The sequence below is a fragment of the Trichomycterus rosablanca genome, chromosome 21 (genome assembly GCF_030014385.1).
Source record: "Trichomycterus rosablanca isolate fTriRos1 chromosome 21, fTriRos1.hap1, whole genome shotgun sequence".
In the NCBI taxonomy this organism is placed as follows: Eukaryota; Metazoa; Chordata; class Actinopteri; order Siluriformes; family Trichomycteridae; genus Trichomycterus; species Trichomycterus rosablanca.
In genome coordinates this window covers 8,265,192-8,287,852 of record NC_086008.1, presented here as the reverse complement: position 1 = coordinate 8,287,852, position 22,661 = coordinate 8,265,192, and the positions used below count along the sequence as shown (strand labels likewise).

General features: G+C 37.1%; 1 protein-coding gene across 5 annotated transcripts; it reads right to left on the bottom strand.

Annotated features, from left to right (window-relative positions):
- Positions 1–873: 873 nt before the first annotated feature.
- On the bottom strand, positions 874–22,015 carry cert1a (ceramide transporter 1a). Of its 5 annotated transcripts, none has more exons than XM_063017983.1 (19): positions 21,935–22,015; positions 21,498–21,725; positions 20,422–20,556; positions 18,925–19,041; positions 14,313–14,420; positions 13,512–13,650; positions 12,468–12,551; positions 11,642–11,799; positions 9,229–9,321; positions 9,069–9,155; positions 7,557–7,634; positions 6,626–6,703; positions 5,348–5,443; positions 4,541–4,673; positions 4,382–4,452; positions 4,130–4,258; positions 3,228–3,357; positions 3,003–3,135; positions 874–2,347 (listed from the first exon to the last, which is right to left on the bottom strand). In XM_063017983.1, the coding sequence occupies exons 2-18, from the start codon at positions 21,573–21,575 to the stop codon at positions 3,008–3,010; spliced, it is 1,842 nt and encodes a 613-aa protein (XP_062874053.1). In that variant the 5' UTR covers positions 21,576–21,725; positions 21,935–22,015; the 3' UTR covers positions 874–2,347; positions 3,003–3,007. The 5 variants fall into 5 exon arrangements, with proteins under 5 accessions (XP_062874053.1, XP_062874055.1, XP_062874054.1 ...); XM_063017985.1 differs by having other exon boundaries at positions 12,468–12,548; XM_063017984.1 differs by having other exon boundaries at positions 21,939–21,993.
- Between the last annotated feature and the right edge of the window lie 646 nt (positions 22,016–22,661).

Genomic DNA, 22,661 nt, shown 5'->3' with positions numbered 1-22,661 from the left:
CTACAATCTTTCGTCAGAAATTATCCGTCATTCTCTTTCACTCACTGCTACATGTGTTCGGTCTCTCAGTGCCGCACAGTCACGTGACGGTACCACGACACAGCAGAGCAGGAGGGGCGGGGCGAGGTGAGCATGTAGGATGTGAGAGGAGCTGCTGCTGACTGTACACACGTGATCTCTACTTTCTTATTAAACCAGAGAAACGAGCTGAATATAGCGGAGGAGAAAAGTAAAACTGAAGTATCGATACGATTCCAATACCAACGTTGGTATCGATTCTATCAGTATTTGATTCGATCCACCTACCCATAGTTACCATAAGAATTTACTTTGGAGTCAGTCATGAAAGAGAAGCAGCATTTCACAATGCTAAATTTTTTTTGTTTAGGCTTTAAAAAACGATGACTTTTTACTATTCAGCCCTTGTTAGACTGTGTTTCTACCTGTGGCACTGGACCCATCTGGACCCTAACTAGAATAAAGTGTTTTACACTGCTTCTATTAATAAAATGTTCATAACATTGAAAATCTGGCTTTGGAATAATTTTGAGAAACCTGTTCTTTACCTGCTGCAGGCACAAGCACATACACAGCACTGTTAGCAAGGACAGAATAGGACCCAAACTATTGCTGTTAAATGCCCCTGGAACTAAACAAATTTACAAATAAAAAACAAAATATTAATATAAATACAAACATGTAAAATGTTCCAAGCAAATTGATTATTTCTAAAAAATAATGTTAATATACTGTAAATAACACAGGCCTTCAGGTGGCCCAGTGATCTATTACGCTTGCCCACCATCTACAAGCATCTACACAGACATAATTGGCTATGGGCGAGAGGGGAGGGTTCATTAAAATGAAATTAAATAGCTGTTGAAAAAGTTTATTTTTAGGGTGATATATACAATAAAGAACAAAAAGTAAAAAATAACTACTGTATTTACAAAACTGCATCTGAAAAGCTTAGGGTTACAAGGTACAGGTATAATTAATATAGTCTTTATTACAGGTAGTCATACACACCACATTTAGGAACAATGTAAACTGATAAAGCAATTCTTATGTACTTAGTGCAATTTTTTAACACACTTCAGTGCAGTTAAACAATATTAAACAATATAGTAAGGTTTAGTGAACACAAACTTCTGATATACCAGTCCAAGTCTTATTTCAGTATCAGTGGTGTGGAGTGGTGGCTGATTCCTGATACTTTACAATATCTGAGACTTTCCACAGGATTCTACTGCCAAATTATTCAAAATATCACAGCCAATATAATTCATTAATTTAATAATATAGTTAATTTAATTTATTTATTAATCTTTTGTAACTTCATTTCGATCAGGGTCACATTTGGCGCAAAGGAGGAAAACATTCCATACTATAGTAATAAGAATCAAGTGTTTTCAACCAGATTCAGCTAAAGACAAAAGTTTCATTCCTCTGTAGTGATTATGGTTAGTGTCTTCTTTCTGCCCACATAAATCGGGCTAGACTGACTGCACATGTTATCTATTTGCCAAGGTTAGAAAACTTTTAGTAGGTCAGATGTAATCTAAAAACAGTCTGCTGTGAATTTCTGAAATATGAGTCACAGTTAAGCATGCCATACATTGCCAAAGGCTCAGTAGGCTAGATACTAGACTGATCAAAAGGTTCGAGTCCCAACACTGCCAAATTGGTGCTGTGCTAAATGTGTACACATGATGTAAAGGTCATTTGACTTGTGTTTAAGCAGCTTCTATCTCATGGCTAACCGGTTTCTTCATTGTTTTCAGATTACATATGATTATTGTTTGGAGGTACCCAATACTTTTGGCAATGTGATTTAAAAGTTAAACCAGATCTATACAATATCACAACACTTCTCTGCAGATTTAAACTATTTACCTTAAAAGGTAAACTCAAGGCCATGTAAAACACCTAAGCTATAACTCAGAAGGCTATTCATTAAATAAATTCAAGTTTATAGTGTTTTTGTTTTCAGACATTAGTTCAATTATGTGCAAATAAAAAGAATAAAGATATTTACAAAACCATTAGTAAACACTTTAACTGTTATAAAATCCAAACCAGAGAGTACATGTCCATCAACATAACATGGACACGGACTGCAGTGACTGTAGCCACAGAGTCATTAAGGCAAGTTTATTTATTACCTGTGCGTTAATCTCTCTGTATGACACTATTTATATAACTAATCAGAACATGGTATTACATCTAAAAACTTCTGGTTAATACCGGTTTCTTGAGCACGTCACCTTACTATAGTAATTTAAGAGCTGTGAGGATGGATAAGGCATCTTCTTCATGAGCTGGTGGAAACCAAGATGAAGACAACCTAAAGAAACAAACAATTTTGTTTTATTACAATAAAAATTACAATAAAATCATTACAATAAAACAGTAAAAAATAAAATTTTCACATTTTTGCCTGTACTGCGTAAATAACAGAACAAACTGATTAGAGAAAGACCAACCATACCCATATATTTACAATGAAAACCTGTACCTACAGGGAAACTACAGTGAGGGCCCATTAACAATCACAGATGTAAGAGGTGACCTATTTTATTACTTTCATAGACACAGTTTAAAATAATCAGTACATATAATCCACATTATGCTAAGTTTAATTGATGTATAGTGTTTAAAAAAATACTGCAACAATACATTTTGTAAGCAAGACATGTCCAATCAAAAGCTGCTGTTTTGTAGAAGCACAATAAAGATTTCCCAAACCATTCTACAGATGTGTTTCATCAAATAAACTATAAATATATATATATACCAAAAGCCTCTGAAATAAGAATTTATAACTGTAACCGTGGTCACATTCACAAAAAACTGTAGAAAACAGACGTGGCAACATCTGCTTTTAGACATGCTTAAAACGTTTTGCTAGTACAGTAAAACATCAGTAACCAGTTATAGCTGGTATGGTGCAATACAATGTCAACAGATAAGATTTTTTACAGAAAGAATATTAATATTACCTTTTTCAAAAAAGAATTTCCTTATCGCTGGTCTTATCTTGAACATACGACGTAAAGCGCTTTAAGAATTTAGGATACTCCCGTTTGGCCACTGCACGCAGGACTGACGCTGGCGCCCATCCGCCTGGATTCACTAAGACATCAGTAAAATGTTTGTGAATACAGCAGTAGTAATTAATGAATGATTGATATTTTCATAAGCTTTATAACGAGCAATATCCTCACCATTAGCTACATAAGTTATTTTACAGATGATATTATCTCTGCTGATCTCTTTGTCTCCCTCTGGTGGACTGACTAGTGTCTGACAGATCATGGCAACGTTAATTTTGGCACGGATACACCTGCTTGAGGGCTGAAAGAAAACGTGACAAGAAAGACATGCATTAAACACTGAGAGGGTTTTAGGAGGGAGTGTGAAGCACCTGTCATTTTTTGGAATGTGTTATGGGCATGAAAGAATTAGGAACTGCACTTTGTTAATAAAAATCAATAAAGCTGATAAGGTAAAACATTAAAAATCTGTTCTTTGTGCTTTATTTTAATAAATGGTTTGTTTTAAGTGTGTGTTTAGGTTGGAAAAAATATGTTTTTACAGACCAGTTTTACACACATTCAGGGACAAAACCAGTTATTTTAATCAGCCTTGATAATAAATTGTCTTATTATTAAAATATTTACTTACTAGGATCTCTTTTTGAATGCATTTGCAATGAGAGCAAAACAATAAGGACTCCCCTTGTTCTTTCATAGACACGTAAAGTTGTCTAGTTAGTGAGGTGCCTTAATCAATTTTTAATACCTAAAGACAGTTGCAACAGCTAAATTATTAGTAGATATTACCAGTGATCAAAATTAATTTTAATGAAATAAATAATATGCTTTTAACTTTTTTTGGGAAGGCCCTTTTCTGTCCCCCTAACATCTTTGGAATGAATTGACACAAATATTGCAAGCCAGGCCTCCTCAACCTCACAAGTGCCTGACCTCACAAATCTCTTTTTGAGGAGACAGTCTATAGACATTTATTACATTCAGTATACAATCAACTTCATATTTATCCAAAATTACATTAACACTCCTTCCAAGCTCTTAACTACAACAACAATTAAAAAACGTTTTCTTACTGGATTTCTGTCATGATCTACAGAGAAGTTGCAAACCAGCCATGTATCAGGCTCATTCTCATTGGTGGAGAGGACTTTGCGGATGGCTGACAGATAAACAATGTCCCGTTGTGAAGCAGGCCACACCCTCTACAATGCAATCAAGTGCAAGACATTTTTACAGAATGCACATTATAACAAACACCCAGGTTAAGACACAATGACACAATGCCTGGTATGTAAGACTGAATTGTGGAATTAACTGTACTGTACCTTGTGAGTCTGATAAATAATCAATGCCGTGTCTGACAGTGTCTCCACCACATTGAAGTTTTCAACAGTTGCTATAAAAGATACAGAAAAGATCATTTTTTTTGGTTTATCATAATAATTTTATAAAACAGCAGTGTGTAGTACTTATGCATTACTCACTCTCCCAGTCATTTCGATAGGCTATGTCCCAAAAGTAATGACAGATCTCGTGACCTGTAACCCCTTTAACAGTATGTGTGGCTTTGAGAGGGTCCAGTACAACACCGTTCTCCTCCACCTCTCTCCTGTACACCTAAATAACATACAATTACAAAACAATTGAATTGTTATTCACCACCGTATGAATAAAGACAAAATACAGTCACAGTTGGAACTATTTAACCCCCCTCAGTTTAAATGGTGATTGCTTGATACAAGCAATTTTGAGAGCATAAATCATCATTATTCTGAGTGCAAATGAAAAAACATATATATTTTTTGGTAAATGTGCATGTACACTATTTTTCAACTGCATTCTTTAAATCTCACCAAAGATTTTCTAACAGATTTAAGTCTGGACACTTGAGAAGAATATTCCAGGACTAATTCCTTAACCAAGTGTTGGCTGACTCGGTGTGTGTGGGATCATTGTCTTGCTACAAAGTCCAATTATTACTAATTATTAAGGTTCAATATCACCACAGAAGGCACAGCATTCAGACAGAAAGTAAACAAACAAGCTTTTTGGAAATGCATCCAATCTGTATTCCAAAAATACTGATAGCACAAAAACTATCAGCTCATACAAGAACACCACATAACAAGCCTACAGCCTACTATTCATCTGTTAAAGTTTTATGTGATGAGCAAGATTTACGTCATGAGTCGTCTCTGTATTTTATCTGCAGTGAAAACAGTATTTAAAATGACCACTGAAGCATCATTTATACCCATAATCCACCCACCTCAGTGCAAACACTGACTCACCTTCAGCTCACCATCCTCAGTGACAAGCTGCCAGTTAGCATCTCCTCCTACATCCTGTAAAGAGTGGGTCATGTGGCTGTTGACCATTTCGTCCACCTACACAAAATCAAACAAGCGCACAAGCCAGGTTCAGATTTAGATAACACCACACCATGCGTTAAGGATAACAAAAAGAAGACTGAAAAGTCCTGTCAAAGCCCAAATGAAGCTATGACAGGAGTAGAAACTGAAGGAATGCAGCATTACAAAACACATACACGTCCACCCTGTGTAATCCAGCAGGGTAGGTGTTATGTGAAAAGCACTAGAGGCAAAATGTCAAGTAAACTGATTGGATAAGACCTAGTACTAATACCAGGTTAATGCTCTGTTGCTTCATGTGGATGCTTTTGTGTATTACATTTGTGATTACCACTAGATACAGATGTAACTTTAAACTGTACTCTTTATGGTTTTTCTCTGTGCCCTTAACAGTAAATTACTATGTCAACATCTACTTTAAAAATGAATGAAGCACACCCCTTGGGACACCACTTCTAATTTTTATTTCATGTGTTTTAACCACAACAACTGCTAAAAGGTATAATGAATCAATTATATTAAGAAAATGATATGCTTCCAACTTTAAAGCCCTTTTCTATTCCAGCATGATTGGGCCCATGTGTGCAAAACAAGGTGTATAAAGAAATGAAGACAGCTTGGTTTAAAAAAAACTCCAGTAATCTGCACAGAGCCCTGATCTCAGTCCCACTGAACAGGTTGGAATGAACTAAAACTTCAATTAAAGGTTTTTTGCCCAACATCAGTGCCCAGCCATATAAATGCTCTTCTGACTGAAAAGTCACAAATTCCCACAGACATACTTCAAAATCTTGTGAGAAGCCTTCTCAGAAGACTAATGTTACAGCTGAAAAATCATATATGTAATGAAGAAATGGAACCTGGAACCCTGTTATGTAAAGAAAAAGCTACACATCAATTCTAAGGAGCAACGCTGCAGAGCTCTCTAGGCTAGACTGGCCTGCCTGCAGTCCTGATGATAAAAAAGGGTAAAACCAGAAAATGTATCTAGCAAATATAAACACTTTTTCATTGCCTGCAACACACTGTGAAATATGGTTTAAAATAAATAAATAAATCACAGATTCCTGTTTTTATTGCACTTCACAAAATGTCCCAGCATTACTGGAAATGAGATTTGTATAAAATAAGTGCTGTGTGCTGGTAGGAGGTAATAAAAAAATCATCCCATGGCAGAATACTTAAAGATCACTATACCTGAGCACTGAGTCTGTGCACATCATCAGAGGCGCTGACCAAGTCGAGAGAGGAAAAGGAAGAAGTATGGCTGTGAGGCTGAACCCAGAAAGATAGAAAAAAGAAAATAGATAGAGTGCAAAAACACATTAGACCCATAGAGAAAAGACAGAGATGCCACCACCACAGATTTAATCAGAAAAAGATAAAAGAAAAGAATGTAAAGACAGTGTCTATATGGATATTGATTGGCTTGTCTGCAGGGTGGGATTGCTGGAGGGAAAACCTCTGCTGGCCAATCTATGGCGCCTGCACAATGAGTCGAGGGATAATGGAGATCAGCGCTTGACTCTCCGTATGCAAAACTGATACCCATATGAACTTGAACTGCACGTGTTGGAGAGGACGTGTGTCAGTCACTGCTCTCCTCTGTCAGGGCTGAATCAGCAGAGGTGAGACACAATTGGGCAATTGGATACGACTCATTTTGGTAGAAAATTGGGGGGAAAATCGAAAGAAAATAGATAAGGCCCTACCTAATTCACGGGCGTGAAAATCGCGTCTCAAACCGTGAAATAAGCCCTTTCCCGTGTAATATGCAATTTGCTGTGAAATTCAAACTTCAAGGTTTGTGTTAAGCAATTTAAAGGTCTTAAGGTGTTAAGGTCTTTAAAAATCCGTGAAATCTGTGATTTTTGAAAAACCAGGTCCAGTGGATTTTGTAGGGGCCTAAAAATAGATCAGACAAAGACATTACAATATCTCTATCAGGATTTTTAATTCCTCAGTCCCAAAGAGAAAACACTACATGCTGAATTTAGGTGTGACAAAAGGCTGAGGTGATATGTGGTTATGTAAGCATGGTTACACAGAAAAGAAAGCTAGTGTGCTTTTGTGATCAAAGAACAGAATAGGTGTGTGTGTGGGTGTGTTTAAGGCTTGAGTTAAGTACCTTGGCAGAGAATCTGTGAGCATTAATAGTAGAGTTGAGCGTGATTAGTCTAGGGCTCCGGCACTTCTCAGACTGAGACTGTGAGAAAAGAAACATTCTTGTAAAAGTCAAGTAGAGCAAAACAAGGTCAAACACCAGCAGAACTGTCAAGGATTGGCCCAATATACTTATAAGCACACCTGATTGACATCCCTCTGTCCTAGACTTTCTAAACCACTTGAATACACACTGCACTACTCTAAGATATCTAATTATAGAATCAATACAGTCTCCTTTTTGCTAATATAAACCTTTCTATTCTTCTGAAAAGCTTAACACTAGATTTTGGAGCATGGATTCTCCTTTTTTAAAATGTACTTATGCATTTTCTCGCTTTTTCTCACGATTAAGTATAGTCAGTTAGTCTTCTGCTGCTGGGAATCCCGACTGCATTCGAGGAGGGTATATTCGCCTGCACCACACCCCTTCCGACGCATGCTTCTCTGCTTTTCGCCCATGCTTCCATGGATTTGCACAAGAGGCTCATCCACTTCTGCACAGGCGCCTCGATCTGCTAACCAGGGTCCTTGTACAGCGTTTGAAGACCCCACCAACTTAGTCCGGCCTTTTCCCACCCAGTAGACTGACAATTGTGCGCGCTAGATGGCGCCCAGCCGAATGGTAGCAGAGCCGAGATTCGAGCTGGGGTGTTCAGAATCTCAGCACTGGTGTGCTAGCAGAATATCCGGCTGCTCCACCTGAGTGCCCGGATTCCCTTTTATTCGTCCAAACTGCTGCTCAAGAGTTCATTAGCAATGTGCTATACACCACAACACCAGGCATTGTGCATTATGGTCATACAGCAAAGCAGCAATAAAAAAAAAAAAGTAAGGACAGGACAGATGGTTTTTGCAACAATTAACTAGCACTGCTAACTTGGTTTGCCATATTTACTACTCTGCTATGTGTAAAATCCATTCAAAACCATTTGCTAGCTAACAGGTAAAACATTGCTGTTCCGCTAAGCACAGGTTAAAATAGACCTACACAATGGACAGCTCTAATGCAAGTAGGCCTACTTAATGCACATTACGCTACTGAGTTTAGGCACACCACTGCCAGAGTAATCAGCACTGAAGCTCTGATCTGGTCCCAACCAGGGATTTAAAGTCATTTTTGTAAATTTTTTTATATATGTTATTAAAATCTTTAAAAAAAAATTATATTAATCTTGTTTCGAGGACTTTCTTTCTGATCTAAATTGTGTTAGTGTAATGAGATAAATGTTATTTTTTTGGAGCAAACTAAATGTGTTAAATGACAAAATAATTCAAGAGCCCAAAAGGATTCACTGACATAAGCTACAGAAGTCACAAGCTAACCTAAACCTCTTGAAAGTGTGCCGATTAATCAGATTAATCATATTCATAACAAAAATGACTTAGGATTATAGGAAAACAAAGACAATAAATCATAGCTCTGAGATACTACCTTTACACAAAGACGCTTTAGTTCTGTGCTAAACTGGCTTACCTGCTCCTCGAGCTTGTCCTGCTTATCAAGAGCTGCCTCCACAGCATCAAAAAATTCCTCCTCATTGATGAGACTGTTCGGTCCCTCCTGAAACATGATGTAAGAATATTACGATATGCACAAACAGTCTCGACTGTATTTCAAAATCAGTCTGACTTACTTCATAGTCTGGTCCTCCATAATGGGACTTCTTCTTTAGCTCCGTTAAGGCCGACTTATACGATTCTTCCACCCTTCTTCTCCTCTCCATTTCCTTTAAATACAAAATAAATGTCTTACTTTTACTTTGTGCAACATGACTTTAGACGTTGAGCATTAATCTCTGGCTGGTACAAACTAATTACTTGATCTCAGCACCTAGACAAGAGTTTTGTTCTACATGTTTTAGGCTTCAGGTAAGACAATAAGCCAGAGTAAATAAAGCAGGTTAATTTCCATTGTTGAAAGTTCTGTTTTTCATCCAGGATTGGGTGGGGCATTGGACCCCTTTATATTAAACCCCTGTTTCACAGAGAAATTCCCAAACATCACATAAAATGAAAATTAAAATTCACTAGCTTTCTCTCTCTTTTATTTTTTAACATATTTCTTAAACAAATGTGTTTTAATTGTATTTTGCACTGATTTTGTAGACTTTGCGGTTTGCATTTAGTTTGTTTGTTGCTTTATCACAGGTTGAAGTAGTTTAGCTGAGAGCCGAGTGTTTTTAAGTCCACAGTTTGACCAGCTGAAGGCAGTTAAGTCTTACATTTATTTGTACTCTGACAAACAAACATGACAAACATGAGCAGCATGTTCAAATGACAACACAGTACTAATGAACAAGCAAGAATCTGTCAAAAGCCAGCTCAGACTCCATAAAATACTTCCAATCCACCCAAAACAGTATGAGAACCCCAAGAAATGACCAAATTTTACAATCCAACAGGTCCCACTTTAGAAGTGGAAGTAAAGGTTTGAATGAGGTAGTGCTCTGCCCTACATAATTCATTTAAATGACAGAGATAAACAAGTGAAAGCAACACCATGTTTCAACATATATACTTTAGATCCAGCCCAAAGTTTAATAACAGGTTACCTACTGAATAAAAGTCACTTCGCGTACTCAGAGGAATCCAGTTCTGTTCAGCCTGCCAGACCAGCCAGGGTTTCAGCGTGGATAAACTGCCTGACATCTTAACTTCACAGACCATAACCTACTGGTTAGAGCTTTTCTTCTGGCTGCACGTTTCTCTTCACACTGAGCCGGTACATGTATGGAAGCCCACGCCCCTTTACCTTTCATAAATGGAACGGAATTCAAGTACTTCCTGCCTAGCAATAACTCCTAGCCAGACAGGCAAGAACTGGTTGGGTGAGTCCAAAAGTTTGCAATTAGACATGAGTGATGTGTAGCAGAGGTCTGTGAAGAGGCATGCATGGATAAATTAGCACCAGTTTCCAAGAATGCAGGAGCACATGGGTACTGTCATGGGATTTACTTTCAGCACAGCTTATCTACACGTAGTTATGAGCAAATTGGTCATAACGGTCAACATTTCTGGGCAACTGTGTTCAGGCACATTAAGTAAATACTTCTGAATTAAGGAGGAATAGTCACACATTAAAATACTTGTGTGATCAGTTATTTACTCACTAAATAAATGTTTAACAAAAAATGATGGTTTGTGGTACAACCACCTCAGTTTTATTACCAGCGCTACGATATATTACTATAACATTTCCCAGACTTCCCTGCACTTCTATGTATCCTTCACAAGATGGCAGAACCTTATCATTTAAGAGATGATGGAGCCAACTCTATAGTTCATAAAGCTTTGTATTTTAATCAATGAGAGCCAGACCACCACGTCCCCCTCTGACACATCTCCAATCCCAACCACTTCTCATCACCTGCCAGTGTTGTTTTACCACACAAAGTGCCACACTATGCTCCATGTGACTTTACTTCTACTTGCACAGGCACCCGGGAGATGGCATATCACAGCAGCATGAGACGAGACCCTGTCTGGCCTAACTGTGTTTGTTCTGCTGAGAGTTAAACTCACAAGTTCGAACACTTAGCATTGGTGTGCTAGCACGTTAGACCCCTTCTGTCAGCCAAGTGCCCCAAATATAATTAATTTATAAAAAATTTAGATTTAAATGGTTTTCTTTAAAAGAGAATGTTGTAAATAATTCTTAATGTTTAGATCATTAAATATATTCTAGGGTTAGAATATGAAAATGATCAATCTTATAAAGTATAATAATAACATATAATTAATTACAATAATTGCTTAGTAAAATTATTGTTAGTTGCAGCTCTATCCACTGTACAGTGATACAGAGTTTTTTCAAGCTGTGTCCTGTGCACTAGGCTTAATTTACTAGAACAAAATTTGAATACAAAGAAATCATAAGTCTGAAGATTTTGCATTTCATGCTAAGGTTAAAAATGATCATGTTTCACCCCTTCACTATCAATTGATATGCATAAATGCAGAAAAACATAACCCAAATTAATTAGTACTCTAACTGCAGTGAAATGTAGAGAGCATGTTAGCACATACAGATAGCTGAATACGACGTACTTTCTCCAGTCGCCTCTGCCAGGTCTCCTCTCGTTTTACCATGATGTCAATGCAGTGGGAAAGTGTGGATAGGATGCCTGCTGTGGTGGCTTTAAATGTGATGGCTTCACCTTTGAAGTCAATTCCAATGGGTCCTGTAGAAGAGTCCATAGAAAATACTGAAAGAGAAATAGAAAAAACACAGTGAATGGTATGACACTTCAAGAAGAGTCTTATAATAAACCTCAATCAAGTTTTAACAATTGTTAGGACTTCACTCCTGCTATAATAAAAATGTTCAAGTTCAATCTAGTTTTTATAGCAGATCTTCCACATTATTTCATAAATTAGCATATAAATATTGGCATGTTGCAGTCAATTAAAACACTTTTGGGGTGTGATTTTATTGAAATTAACCACCTCAGGTAGTTCACGGACCACACCACCCATTATTTCTTATTTCCCATGTTTTGTTTCTTACATGGTAGCAATTATAGATAAAATAGAAGTTACCATGCCAGGCTATGTGAAATTATCAACAATAAATTATTGTAACATCCCAGATTGACCACGGAGTCACTGCTCAGCCCTTAAGCAAGGCCCTTAACTCTCTCAGCTCGAGGGGCAGCATACAGTCCCTGACTCCTGCTTCCAGAAGCTGGGATATGGGGAAAAAATTTAATTGTACTGTACATGTGTATATGTATATATGAAAAATACAGAAATTCAATCTGCCCTAGATTATTATTATTATTAAATTATTGTTATATTTTATGTGGTATGCTATCTAGTCAAATATATACCAATATCAAAAAGTGTAAGGGATACATTATGTAATCATACATACACTTCTCTTTGCTGCTGCTGTTGTTAAGAAGGTAGTCTCCATCCGGTCGAGAAGTGAGGAAATCATCCTCGTCCTCCTCAACTACTGATATAAAAGCACAAAAACTTTGTAGTAATAAATGAAAGCTGTACCAGTAAATGACAACTTCCACCGAAACTAACTAACCTTTACACAGTAAAATGCAATTTAATTTAAATATGTAGGTTTAAGCTGAAGTGTCTGATAACAGTTGCTTCTCAATACAAGAAGTTCCTCCACATTTCCTATAAAACCACAATCATACTAAATGAGGGGTTGTTTATTTATTACTGTGCAGGTGACATTTGTTTGGAATTTGATTAAAGGTCTTTGTGGAAAATTAAAACTAGTTAAACAATTAAAGAATTTATATAAATAATGGATTCTGCCTGCAAGGAGGACCAGTATAGCTAATTTTTACATATCACAGGCATGAACTTTAAAAGGTTTGATTTGTTGATGTAACATTTTTTATTCTATGTATGCATTTTTAATTTATTTTCCTCCCAGTCTAGAAAAAAGCTGAATTTTATATTTTATTAATTAAAAAGCTTTGTCAATAAAAAAATAAATAAAATAGAATTTTAACTTCGATTGCATTTTACTCTAATGGGCATCCCCATATTAAAAAAGTAATGGCCCTTTAACTAAATAACTGGTTGCACCACGTGATTACTACTAAACATTATTATAGTAATCACAAACATGGGTTCGAGTCACAACTTTGACTAGGCTGCTCTAACATTTTAACTGCTACCTGTTAAACCTAATATATTGTGTACTGTTGAGTCATGAACACTGGCATCAACTCTGGCTGTATTTATTTATATAAGAGATAAAGTATTAAGATGTGTTAATTAGTGGAGCAGTATGATTGTCTAATAATCTCTGTTTTTACTCATATATAAACTTTTAACTGTTGTGATTAAAGAAATAAATCATTTTGATCAACAGCAGTAATAAAACAATAATTTATTTGTCATGATTACTGGTTAATCACTAAAATCCATCATTTTAACACCTCACCTTTGTCTCTGTGGAACTCGTCTTTATAATCGCCATTTGCACAGTTGTCAAAATACTTTTGTAGTGTTTCCACTTGTCTGCACAGAATGTCCCTGAACGTCTCCATCTCAGCCAGCTTCTCCCGCAGACTGTGGCCTTTCTGCACATTCATCAATGACGTTAATCTTACACAGATTTAAATTGTAATTTAAATTGTAAACATTTTTTTGCCGGATGATATACTCAGCCAATCCTTACATTTTCTGTCATGTTTTTGACAGTAAACGGTATAAACATAGTATAGATATATCTCGCCTTGATCGCCTTAGTCTCTGTTGCTGCAGCAACAAGGTCCCTCTGCCATATCTCTAAAATGCTATGCCAGACTGGTGGCACTGTTATGAACTGGGTTTGTGTCTCAGTTATGCCACCGATGCTTTAAAGATTTGGGCAAGCATAATCTAAAGCAAAATCCTTTTATTTTAATTGAGTGGCCTTGCTTGTTTTTTTGGGGCTGGCAAATAGACATTGGACCTATTATTTCACTGCATACAGAGGGGGGCAAAGGTCTGAGACCAGTAGTAAAAGTTTTTCTATGTTGATTTTTTAACATTTAAAATAATTTGTATTACATTGTTAGTATTTCATTACAACTTACTTATCACTTATTTTTCTTTTTATTGTTATTTTCCTATTTTCAGATTTGTATAGTAGCAAACAGCAGTATAATACATCCCTTAGTTAGCCACATATTTCAAGAAGTCTAGAAGTCTAGCTAGAAATATGACAGAATACTGCAGATAAAAAGAGAAGTAACTTTACCTTAAAGGAAGATGCGGAGGTGGTCGAGAGGCCGCTGGTTGCAGAAGTAAGAGAAAGCAAAGAGCCATGATGTCTCAGACTGCTCTCTGAACCGTAGCCTGACTCAGCCTGCAAACACACATACACACACTATCAGATGATTTGGGGTGACTTAAATCATAAACAGAAACAGAAACCACAGTGAGTATAAAAATATGATCATCAAACTCAACTTAAATCATAACAAATGATGAAATAAAAAAATGTAAATGTAAAGAATCCAAGGTTGAAACTGCTTCCACTGGCTAGCCAGCTTATCACAAATATAGAGAAGATAAAAAAACTTTCACATTTAAGCAAGTTCCTAACATGCTGATACAAACCATACACCTTTTTTAGGTCATCATCTTATGTAGACAGAAGAAGATGTAGACAGCCAAGAAAAAAGACACCCCAAATTATGGCTAGAATGTTTTAAATTGTGCCTTACTGTGAACAACACACACAACAGCTACAAGACACTAAAATAATATGACTGGCAATGTGGACTAACAAATGAACACGTGTCATGTTTAACCTCAAAATCCTAAATTAAAAGCGCTGACCAATTAAAAGGAATGTTGGTGTTATAATCCACTTCTAAAGGACCCGAACCAAACAGGGTCTTCAAAGGCTTTTCAACCATTTCAGTGTATGAAATATGATGGTTTAAAAGCTCATTTTAACATGGAAATCTCACAAAATGGAAATGCAGTTCCAGCAAATGTGCCTTTGTGGAGTTTTAATATACAAGAAAATACAATCAATCACATAGTTGTCTGGAAAGGTTTGTGCACCCCTGCAACAATTAAAAATAGCATTGCATTTGCAAATGTTAATGCATATGTACTTTGGAATAATATGATATAAAATAATATAATATAAAATGAGTAATATAAAAAAGTTATTACTTTAATAATAACATTTGTTAGTCTTGATGGCTTTTTAGGACTGAATTTTGCACTCCTTAGGCAGGTATAAAAAATTGTCAAGAGCCATTGATTACAATGTTAGCACTTTAATAAATGCAATAAATGCATATTTCTTCAAGAAATACAAGCTTAAGCTTTTAAAATGGTTCTCACCCTGACTTAAAACAGCTTTAAAATTCTGTAGGTAAATGTCAAACCATTCCCTGGGCAGCTCAATAACATTTCATTTTCATAACATTTATTAAGTGTTTTGCAAGAAAAAGTAAGTGAACAATTTCTAAAATAACTAAATACTCATAGCTCTCAACAAAGGTTAAAAGGTGGAATATCTGTTAAACTGTTAAAAATGGCACATATTATTTTTGTAGTCTGACACCCTGTGCAGGATGCATTTCAGCTTTGTGCCTACTGTTTTTAGCCGAAGAAAAAAAAATATTGGTAGTTATATTCTTTTTATCAACAAATATCTTATCTGTTAATATTGTATTTGATTACATTACCTGAACAATTTACAATGTGAAAGACTGAAAATATCATGAAATATTACACTGCTAAAGTGGTTAAATAATTGTAATAATTATGATCTAAATGTCAAGCAAAATAATATTAATAATAATAAATTTAAATTTTGCCAATTTCATGCAACTGTTTAATGCTTTAATTTGAACCGTATACACAACACAAGAAACAGAAACATAACAGACTTTAGACTTCACTGTGATGTGTCACAGTTAAAAATAATAGTGGATTGAAATGTAATGAATGTCATCAGCATACATGCAGAAATATAATCAGCCCACCATTCGTCCATTCCAGCAGCCAAAGCAGAACATGGAGCTGCTACAGTCCTGACTGGTCGATCTGAGCATTGCCTGCCAGTCTGCTACTCCGCCCAAACACTTCCAGTATTCCCTAATACTATGAGAAATCCTCACTGGCACGTGGTTGAGAAAAGCAAAACCGAGGTACGAAATGATGCCCGCGCCCCCTTAACTGTTGTAAAATGTGCAGCAGTAAAGCAATCAGCAAAATAAAAGTGGCTGATCTTCTGTAGAGCGTGGGCTTTATGGGTGGGTCAGTGAAGCATGAAAACAGAGTCGGGGAGGGGTGTGTGTTAAGGATAGAGAGCAAGCGAGAGAGAGAAACACAGCAGGCACAGACCTCTGTCTTCAGTCGCTTAGCACTATCCATCTCTGCAGTAGGCCAGTGCAAAGAGATGTGTGTGAAGAGACAAAGAGAGAGAGAGAGAGAAAGAAGAGGAAATGCTTTTGAGGTTTCTATGGTTTAATTAAACCATCACAACTTTTACATGTATTATTCTTCAAAACATTAAAACAATAAATAGGTTAAATTAATTATTGGCAGGTAAACAAGAAAGAGCAAAAGAATAATAATAAAAAAATCAAGAAGGAAAGAGAGCAAAAGTCTAAGAGCAAAATAAGAGGGAGGTAAGAGGGAAAATAAGTAGGATAAAATGGAATTGAATAAGAGAGTAAGAAAAGGGGAGGGAGGGGAAGTGGAGGAGAGAGAGAGCAAAAGAGCAAGTAAGCTTCAGAAGATGCGAGAGATCCAGTCCATCACATAACCAGTACGTGTCGTTTTTTATAGAGCATGCTGTGATGGTATTTAAGTAATATCAATAGTCATTATACTTAAGTGCAATGAAATTTCATGTGATGATTCTCATAAAGCTTTTAATTACGAGCAGCAGTAATAGCAGTATTAGTAGTAATAGAATGATTTGGCATTACAAGCAAAGTGCGCTGCCTGGAAGTATCTCCCCTCACCACTCACACAGAAACAAGTACAAGAACTATGTCAAAAAAATTCAAACTCATAATGAAACCTAGCTTAGCACAATCAAAACAGTTTCTAACCCACACCTTATTTAACGTCATACTTATATAACGTAAAGAAAAGCATTTAAATTCTAAATGTAGTACTATTTTATGCAAATACCACTAAGTAATCTACTGGAAATGTCATACAGAATGTGACGTGATAACAATAGCATGCACAGTTTCTCAGAAATTGATAGGAATTCTGCAAACCAATTCTGGCCTAGTAACTCATCTAAAAAGTATGTTAAGGAAGAGCATGTAAACTGCATGGTAGTATCACTGAAATACAGCATTAGGAGAAAATTATCTGATACATCCTACTGGAGATTCATCTTGTATTTATGAAAGCTACAATGATATGTTTTCTATAAAGATATTAAAATATAAGTCATGTGAAAGCCTCAGAGATACACAGTTGAAATGTGATGATAAGACAGCATCCAGTCTGTTTGGTTTAAAACAGATGGTATATTTGGTTTAATTGGACAGCTAGGCAGGTAAAAAAAACCCAATCTGATTCAGGTTGATTCTTCATCAGGTTCAGTTCAATTACAGTAAAAAAGTAGTTGATTTATTTATTAGGATTTTAACGCCATGTTTCACACATTTTGCTTGCCATGTTTTACACTGGTTACAAATGATTTTATTTTATTTATTTATTTATTTTTTTACCCCTTTTTCTCCCCTTTTAGCGCATCCAATTGTTCAATTAGCATCGTGCTTCCTCTCTGTCTATGCCGAACCCTGCCCTGACGGAGGTGATTGAAGCTAACCCGTATCCCCTCCGAAACACGAGCAGCAGCCAGATGCATCTTTGCCACCCACACATTGACGAGTTTGGCGCCACCTAGCGTTGCATGCGGAGAGACACACCCTAAGGGCACCCCCTCCCATCTCTGTGTAAGCGCCTCCAATCAGCCGGCAGAGAACGCAATCGCATTCTGACAGAGAGAGACCCACATCCGGTTCTTTGTCCCACCCCCCACATGAGCAACCGGCCAATCGTTGCTCATATAGCCACTCAGCTTCGAACCGGTAAAGCAAGGCTGGATTCGATACGACGCTTCTCAGAATCCAGCCCTGGTTGCAGCGCGTTTCTTTTTACCGCTGCGCCACCTGAGCGGGTTACAAATGATTTTTAACGTCAAACACAGTCATGGACAATTTTGTACCTCCAATTCACCTCACTTAGATGTTTTTGTACTGTGGGAAAAAAAACAGAGCTCCTGGAAAAAAACCCATGCAGACACGGGGAGAACATGCATATCCACACAGAAAGGACCCAGATCACTCCACCTGGGAGTCAAACCCAGGGCCTTCTTGCTGTGAGGCTACAGTGCTACCCTCCGAGCCACCGTGCCACCCAAAAAGTGGTTCAAATAATGATGACTGATTAAGTGCATTATCAAAAATATTGTATTATATTCGAATTGTAATACAGAAGTTTGTTTGCTGAGTTGGTCAGGGGGCACAGCACCACATTAATAATGAATAAAAGACTTACTCATAAAATACATTTCCTCAGGTCTAACATAAACCTTAGCAAATGTTCTAGCCTGCTTAAACTCGCATGATTACAGCCGATTTGGAATCAAAATATTTTGTGGCTAAGAAACAGACTTAAAAAAAGGAAGAACAATTTTTTTATATTGGTAATAAAAATTCTATAGCCTGAAAATGCTTATTTGTCCACAAGTACCCATACAGAATCAGGATCTGCTAGCCTAGAACTAGAATATATTCTATAAAACAGCACAGATCAGAAGCTAAATAAGATGATTTAGAATGTAGTAGCAGTGTGTTTGGTCTTGACATTATTACCCTGTGGAGGTCAATGGTATCAATCCACTTTTGCCGGAGTTCAGAACGTTCAGCCCTCAGGTACCAAATGCTGTCATTAATGCTGATGTCAAAGCGACACTCGTCAAACTCATGTGGCTGTGGGCAATGATAAAGAAAAAGATTAGGCTACATTAGGCTACAATACAAAATAAATTACTATTACTCAAATAAACTAAAAATAAAAAGTTAATCTTCGAAAAATAATGCAATAATAAAATTACAATAAAAAATTTATATTTTTTAATTAATTTATTTATTTAAAAACCTGGTGTAGCACAATAAATGCTCATTTATCATCATGTATAAGCAAGCAGCATTAAATACACATAACCAAACTACTGGTCATCTTTTCACTTCATGTCTATGAGCCGCTAAATCCTCGTCAGGGTTGCGGCAGGTCTAGATCCACAGGTTAAGCACACTGGCTGAGCACACCCAAGTGCAAGGCAAGAATGCCATTGACAGGATACCCCCCACCACCCAAAAAAAAACCCTAGCCAATCAGGTCTGTGTAGATGCCTGTCCGGCCAATAGGTGGTGGGCTAGCGTAATAGGCCACTGCACCACCTGAGCTCCTACCAGTGGTCACTGTGAAGTAAATTAGTACTAGCATATATAAATAAAGAATACAATGATTAAAAAACAAAATTTCAGTCCCTTAGAGAGAAATTATGTGCTTTGCTGAAATCTGCCAAATTCAACCACCTAAGTAGTGTCAAAATCTGCACCACTGCTACCAAATGGATTCTCTGTGGGAGAACGCACTTTGACAGGAAACAGGAAAAGTTTATTTTAATAATGTATTAGATCCTGCATCAGTTATAAAACTTTGACAAAGTGTGTCAGGATTATTAAAGGACTATTTAAAAATACCTAACGTGATGCAATAGTTAACAAAACAAAAAGTGCAACTTCTCTATTGGAAGCTGCACCCAACAGCTTCCACATGTCTGTTCCTCATTCCGCATACTTGAGGCAATACAACAAAAGAGCTGTGTATCTGCTCAACCATTCTGAGGATTTACTGAACAGCAGCAAGCTGTGCTTGTTCAAACAAGACTGCAGAGGACACGTACCTACATCCCTCCTACAAGCCTTCTTTACTCTTCCTGTCTCTGTTTTATAAAATTCAAACAAGTAAACAGAGTGGACACATACGGTGGTCAGTAGCAAACCTCCTTATGTGTTTAAAGGTTTTATTTTTTAACAGTTTAAAAAACATTAAGGTATACTCAAGGTAGACAGGTTATTGACGATAAATCAATTAATAAAAAATTATATATAGGGCACTCGGGTGGTATCCAGAATTAGAATCCCCAGCAGTGCTAGCAGTGGCTGGTCGGACGTCTACCAACAGACATAACCGGCTGAGGGGGCAGGATTTACCCATTGTAACAGGCCTATCCCCAAACTACTGCTGTAGTTTATATGGGATTTTTACCAGTGGAAATCATGACTGCAAGAAGTGAACTTTACCATGATGATAGCTTTGCTGAGACACAGCGATCCTCTGCACCCATACTCGCGTTCATACTCTGACTTATAGTAGCTCAGTGTGTTGTTCTTCAGCACAACCCAGCGGTTCTGCCAACCATGGATATAGTTGGTCCACTGCAAGTAAAAAACACATTATTTGTACCACCATACAGCACCCCACATTTCACAGCATATCCTTACAAATCAGGTCAAAATACACTGACTGGCCTGACTGGCTATGGGTAAATGGGCTTTGTTTATAATTTATAATTATAATAAAGCAGGTTTCATATTTTAATCCAGCTTTATTCAAGATCTAGTAGCGAAAGGCAGGTATTCACCCAGGACAGAATGCCAAGCTATTGCAGGGCATCACACTCTCACACATTTAATTACAAATTCATTAACATATAGGGGCAATTAAAATCAGCCAGTTAATATGTTAATAATATTTTAATAAAGGTGAGAGAGCTTGGGTAGCATTCACTCATGGGGAATAAAAATATCATTCACTCATTCGTTTCACCAATGTTATATCCTGTTTTGGGTCTGATACATTGGGCAAAAGGCAGGTAATACCCCAGACAGGTTGACAGTCCATAACAAGACAGACAAACACACATTCAAACTTAGGGCCATTTTAGTAGCTGCAACTGGCCTGACTGCATGTCTTTGTAATTGTGAGAGGAAACCGGAGTGCCAGAGGAAACCCACACAGACACAGGGAGAACACTAAAGCTCCTCAAGGAAAAAAACCCAAGGAATCGAACCCAGGACCTTCTTGTTGTGATTTAGACTTGAAAAAGAAAACACTGAATAAACTTGTTACATTTACATTTTCAGCATTTAGCAGATAATTATTTAGCTTTACCCAAAGCGACTTACATTACAGTTACAATACACAGTTGGAGCAATTAAGGGTTAAGGGCCTTGCTCAGGGGCCCAACAGCAGCAACCTTCTGATTACCAGTACAGTGTCTTAACCACTTGTCTACGGTTTGCCCATCTTCCTGGTGGCTCTGTCCCTGACTGAGTGTGATACTGTAGTAAAAGAAAGTAGTGTGTGAGAACTTTACCTTGCTGAGGGTTCCAGTGAGCTCCTCTGTTTGATCCGACTCAGGATCCACATCTTCATCTGAGCTTTGGTCGGACATGAGTTTAACTGGGACCAGTTCGACCTGTTTGGAGAGTTGTAGTTTCTCTCGTAGAGAAATGAATTTAGCTTCTGAAGACGTTCCTGAATTACTTAAACGCAGCAGATATAACTTGTGATTTGTTGAGTCAACGTCCTTACATGTTGAAACCTGACAACAATAGCAATTTATTTGGGAGGAATTATCAGTATTTCGTGTTTCTGTGTAAACAACAAGTTAAACAAGCAGAAATACTTCATACAATCCTGTCATACTGCGCACCAGTCCAAAACCGTCACCAAAACACTGCCAGTCAGACTAAACTACATACATGTGCTTTAGAAACGTTTTACATTTATCTTAATGAAATAAAGACTTACTGACAGTAATATGTGATGACAGGTTTAATCTTGTAAACTGGATAATTCCATGTGGCGCTGTGTTTGTGTTTATCCTGCTCTGCTCACGGAAAAAGCCTGGATTTACTTCTTCTCCCCCTGCAGGTCATTTAAGGTACTGCAGCGCAGTGTGGCATCTCAAACTCCAAGGGTCGGACCTTGTCCTTTACTGTTTTATTGCAGGGTATATAAAAATAAAATGTGACTATTACAACGAAAATTATCCCAGGTTCTAAAAGCTTTTTTGTTATACTGTATACTGTACTTTACTTTTTTTAAAATACACAAATGTTTTTTTTTAACAGTGTTTCTTGTATTTTGAATGTGTACAGAAAATGGCATATATTCCCTAACCCTGTTTTTAGCTTTCTTTATAACCTGTAACCACTTCAATAAATTTTCTGCATAAAGATTAAATGTACAAGGCGCTCATGCGATCCATCACACGTGCTTACCTCTGCCAATATCAGGGTTCGAATCTTAACGGCAATATTGGCCGCCCGGGCGTCTACACAGACACAATTGGCTATCAAGAGTATTTCCGAAGCCCTGTGATGGATTGGCGCCCTGTCCAGGGCAGTCCTACTCTGTGCTTTGTGCCCGCCGCAACCCTGACCAGGATGTAGCGGTTTATGAAATAAAAATGTACCGTAAACCACTATAAAGTCAACAATACCTTGATGTCAGATGTCACCGTACCTCTGAATAT

Coding starts and splice junctions, on each gene's coding strand:
- cert1a (XM_063017983.1), bottom strand. CDS start 21,575: ATGTCCGACCAAAGCTCAGATGAAGATGTGGATCCTGAGTCGGATCAA. Junction 19,042..20,421: donor TCAGCAAAGCTATCATCATG/GTAAAGTTCACT, acceptor CATTGCCCACAG/CCACATGAGTTTGACGAGTG. Junction 12,552..13,511: donor CGAGTTCCACAGAGACAAAG/GTGAGGTGTTAA, acceptor CTTTTATATCAG/TAGTTGAGGAGGACGAGGAT.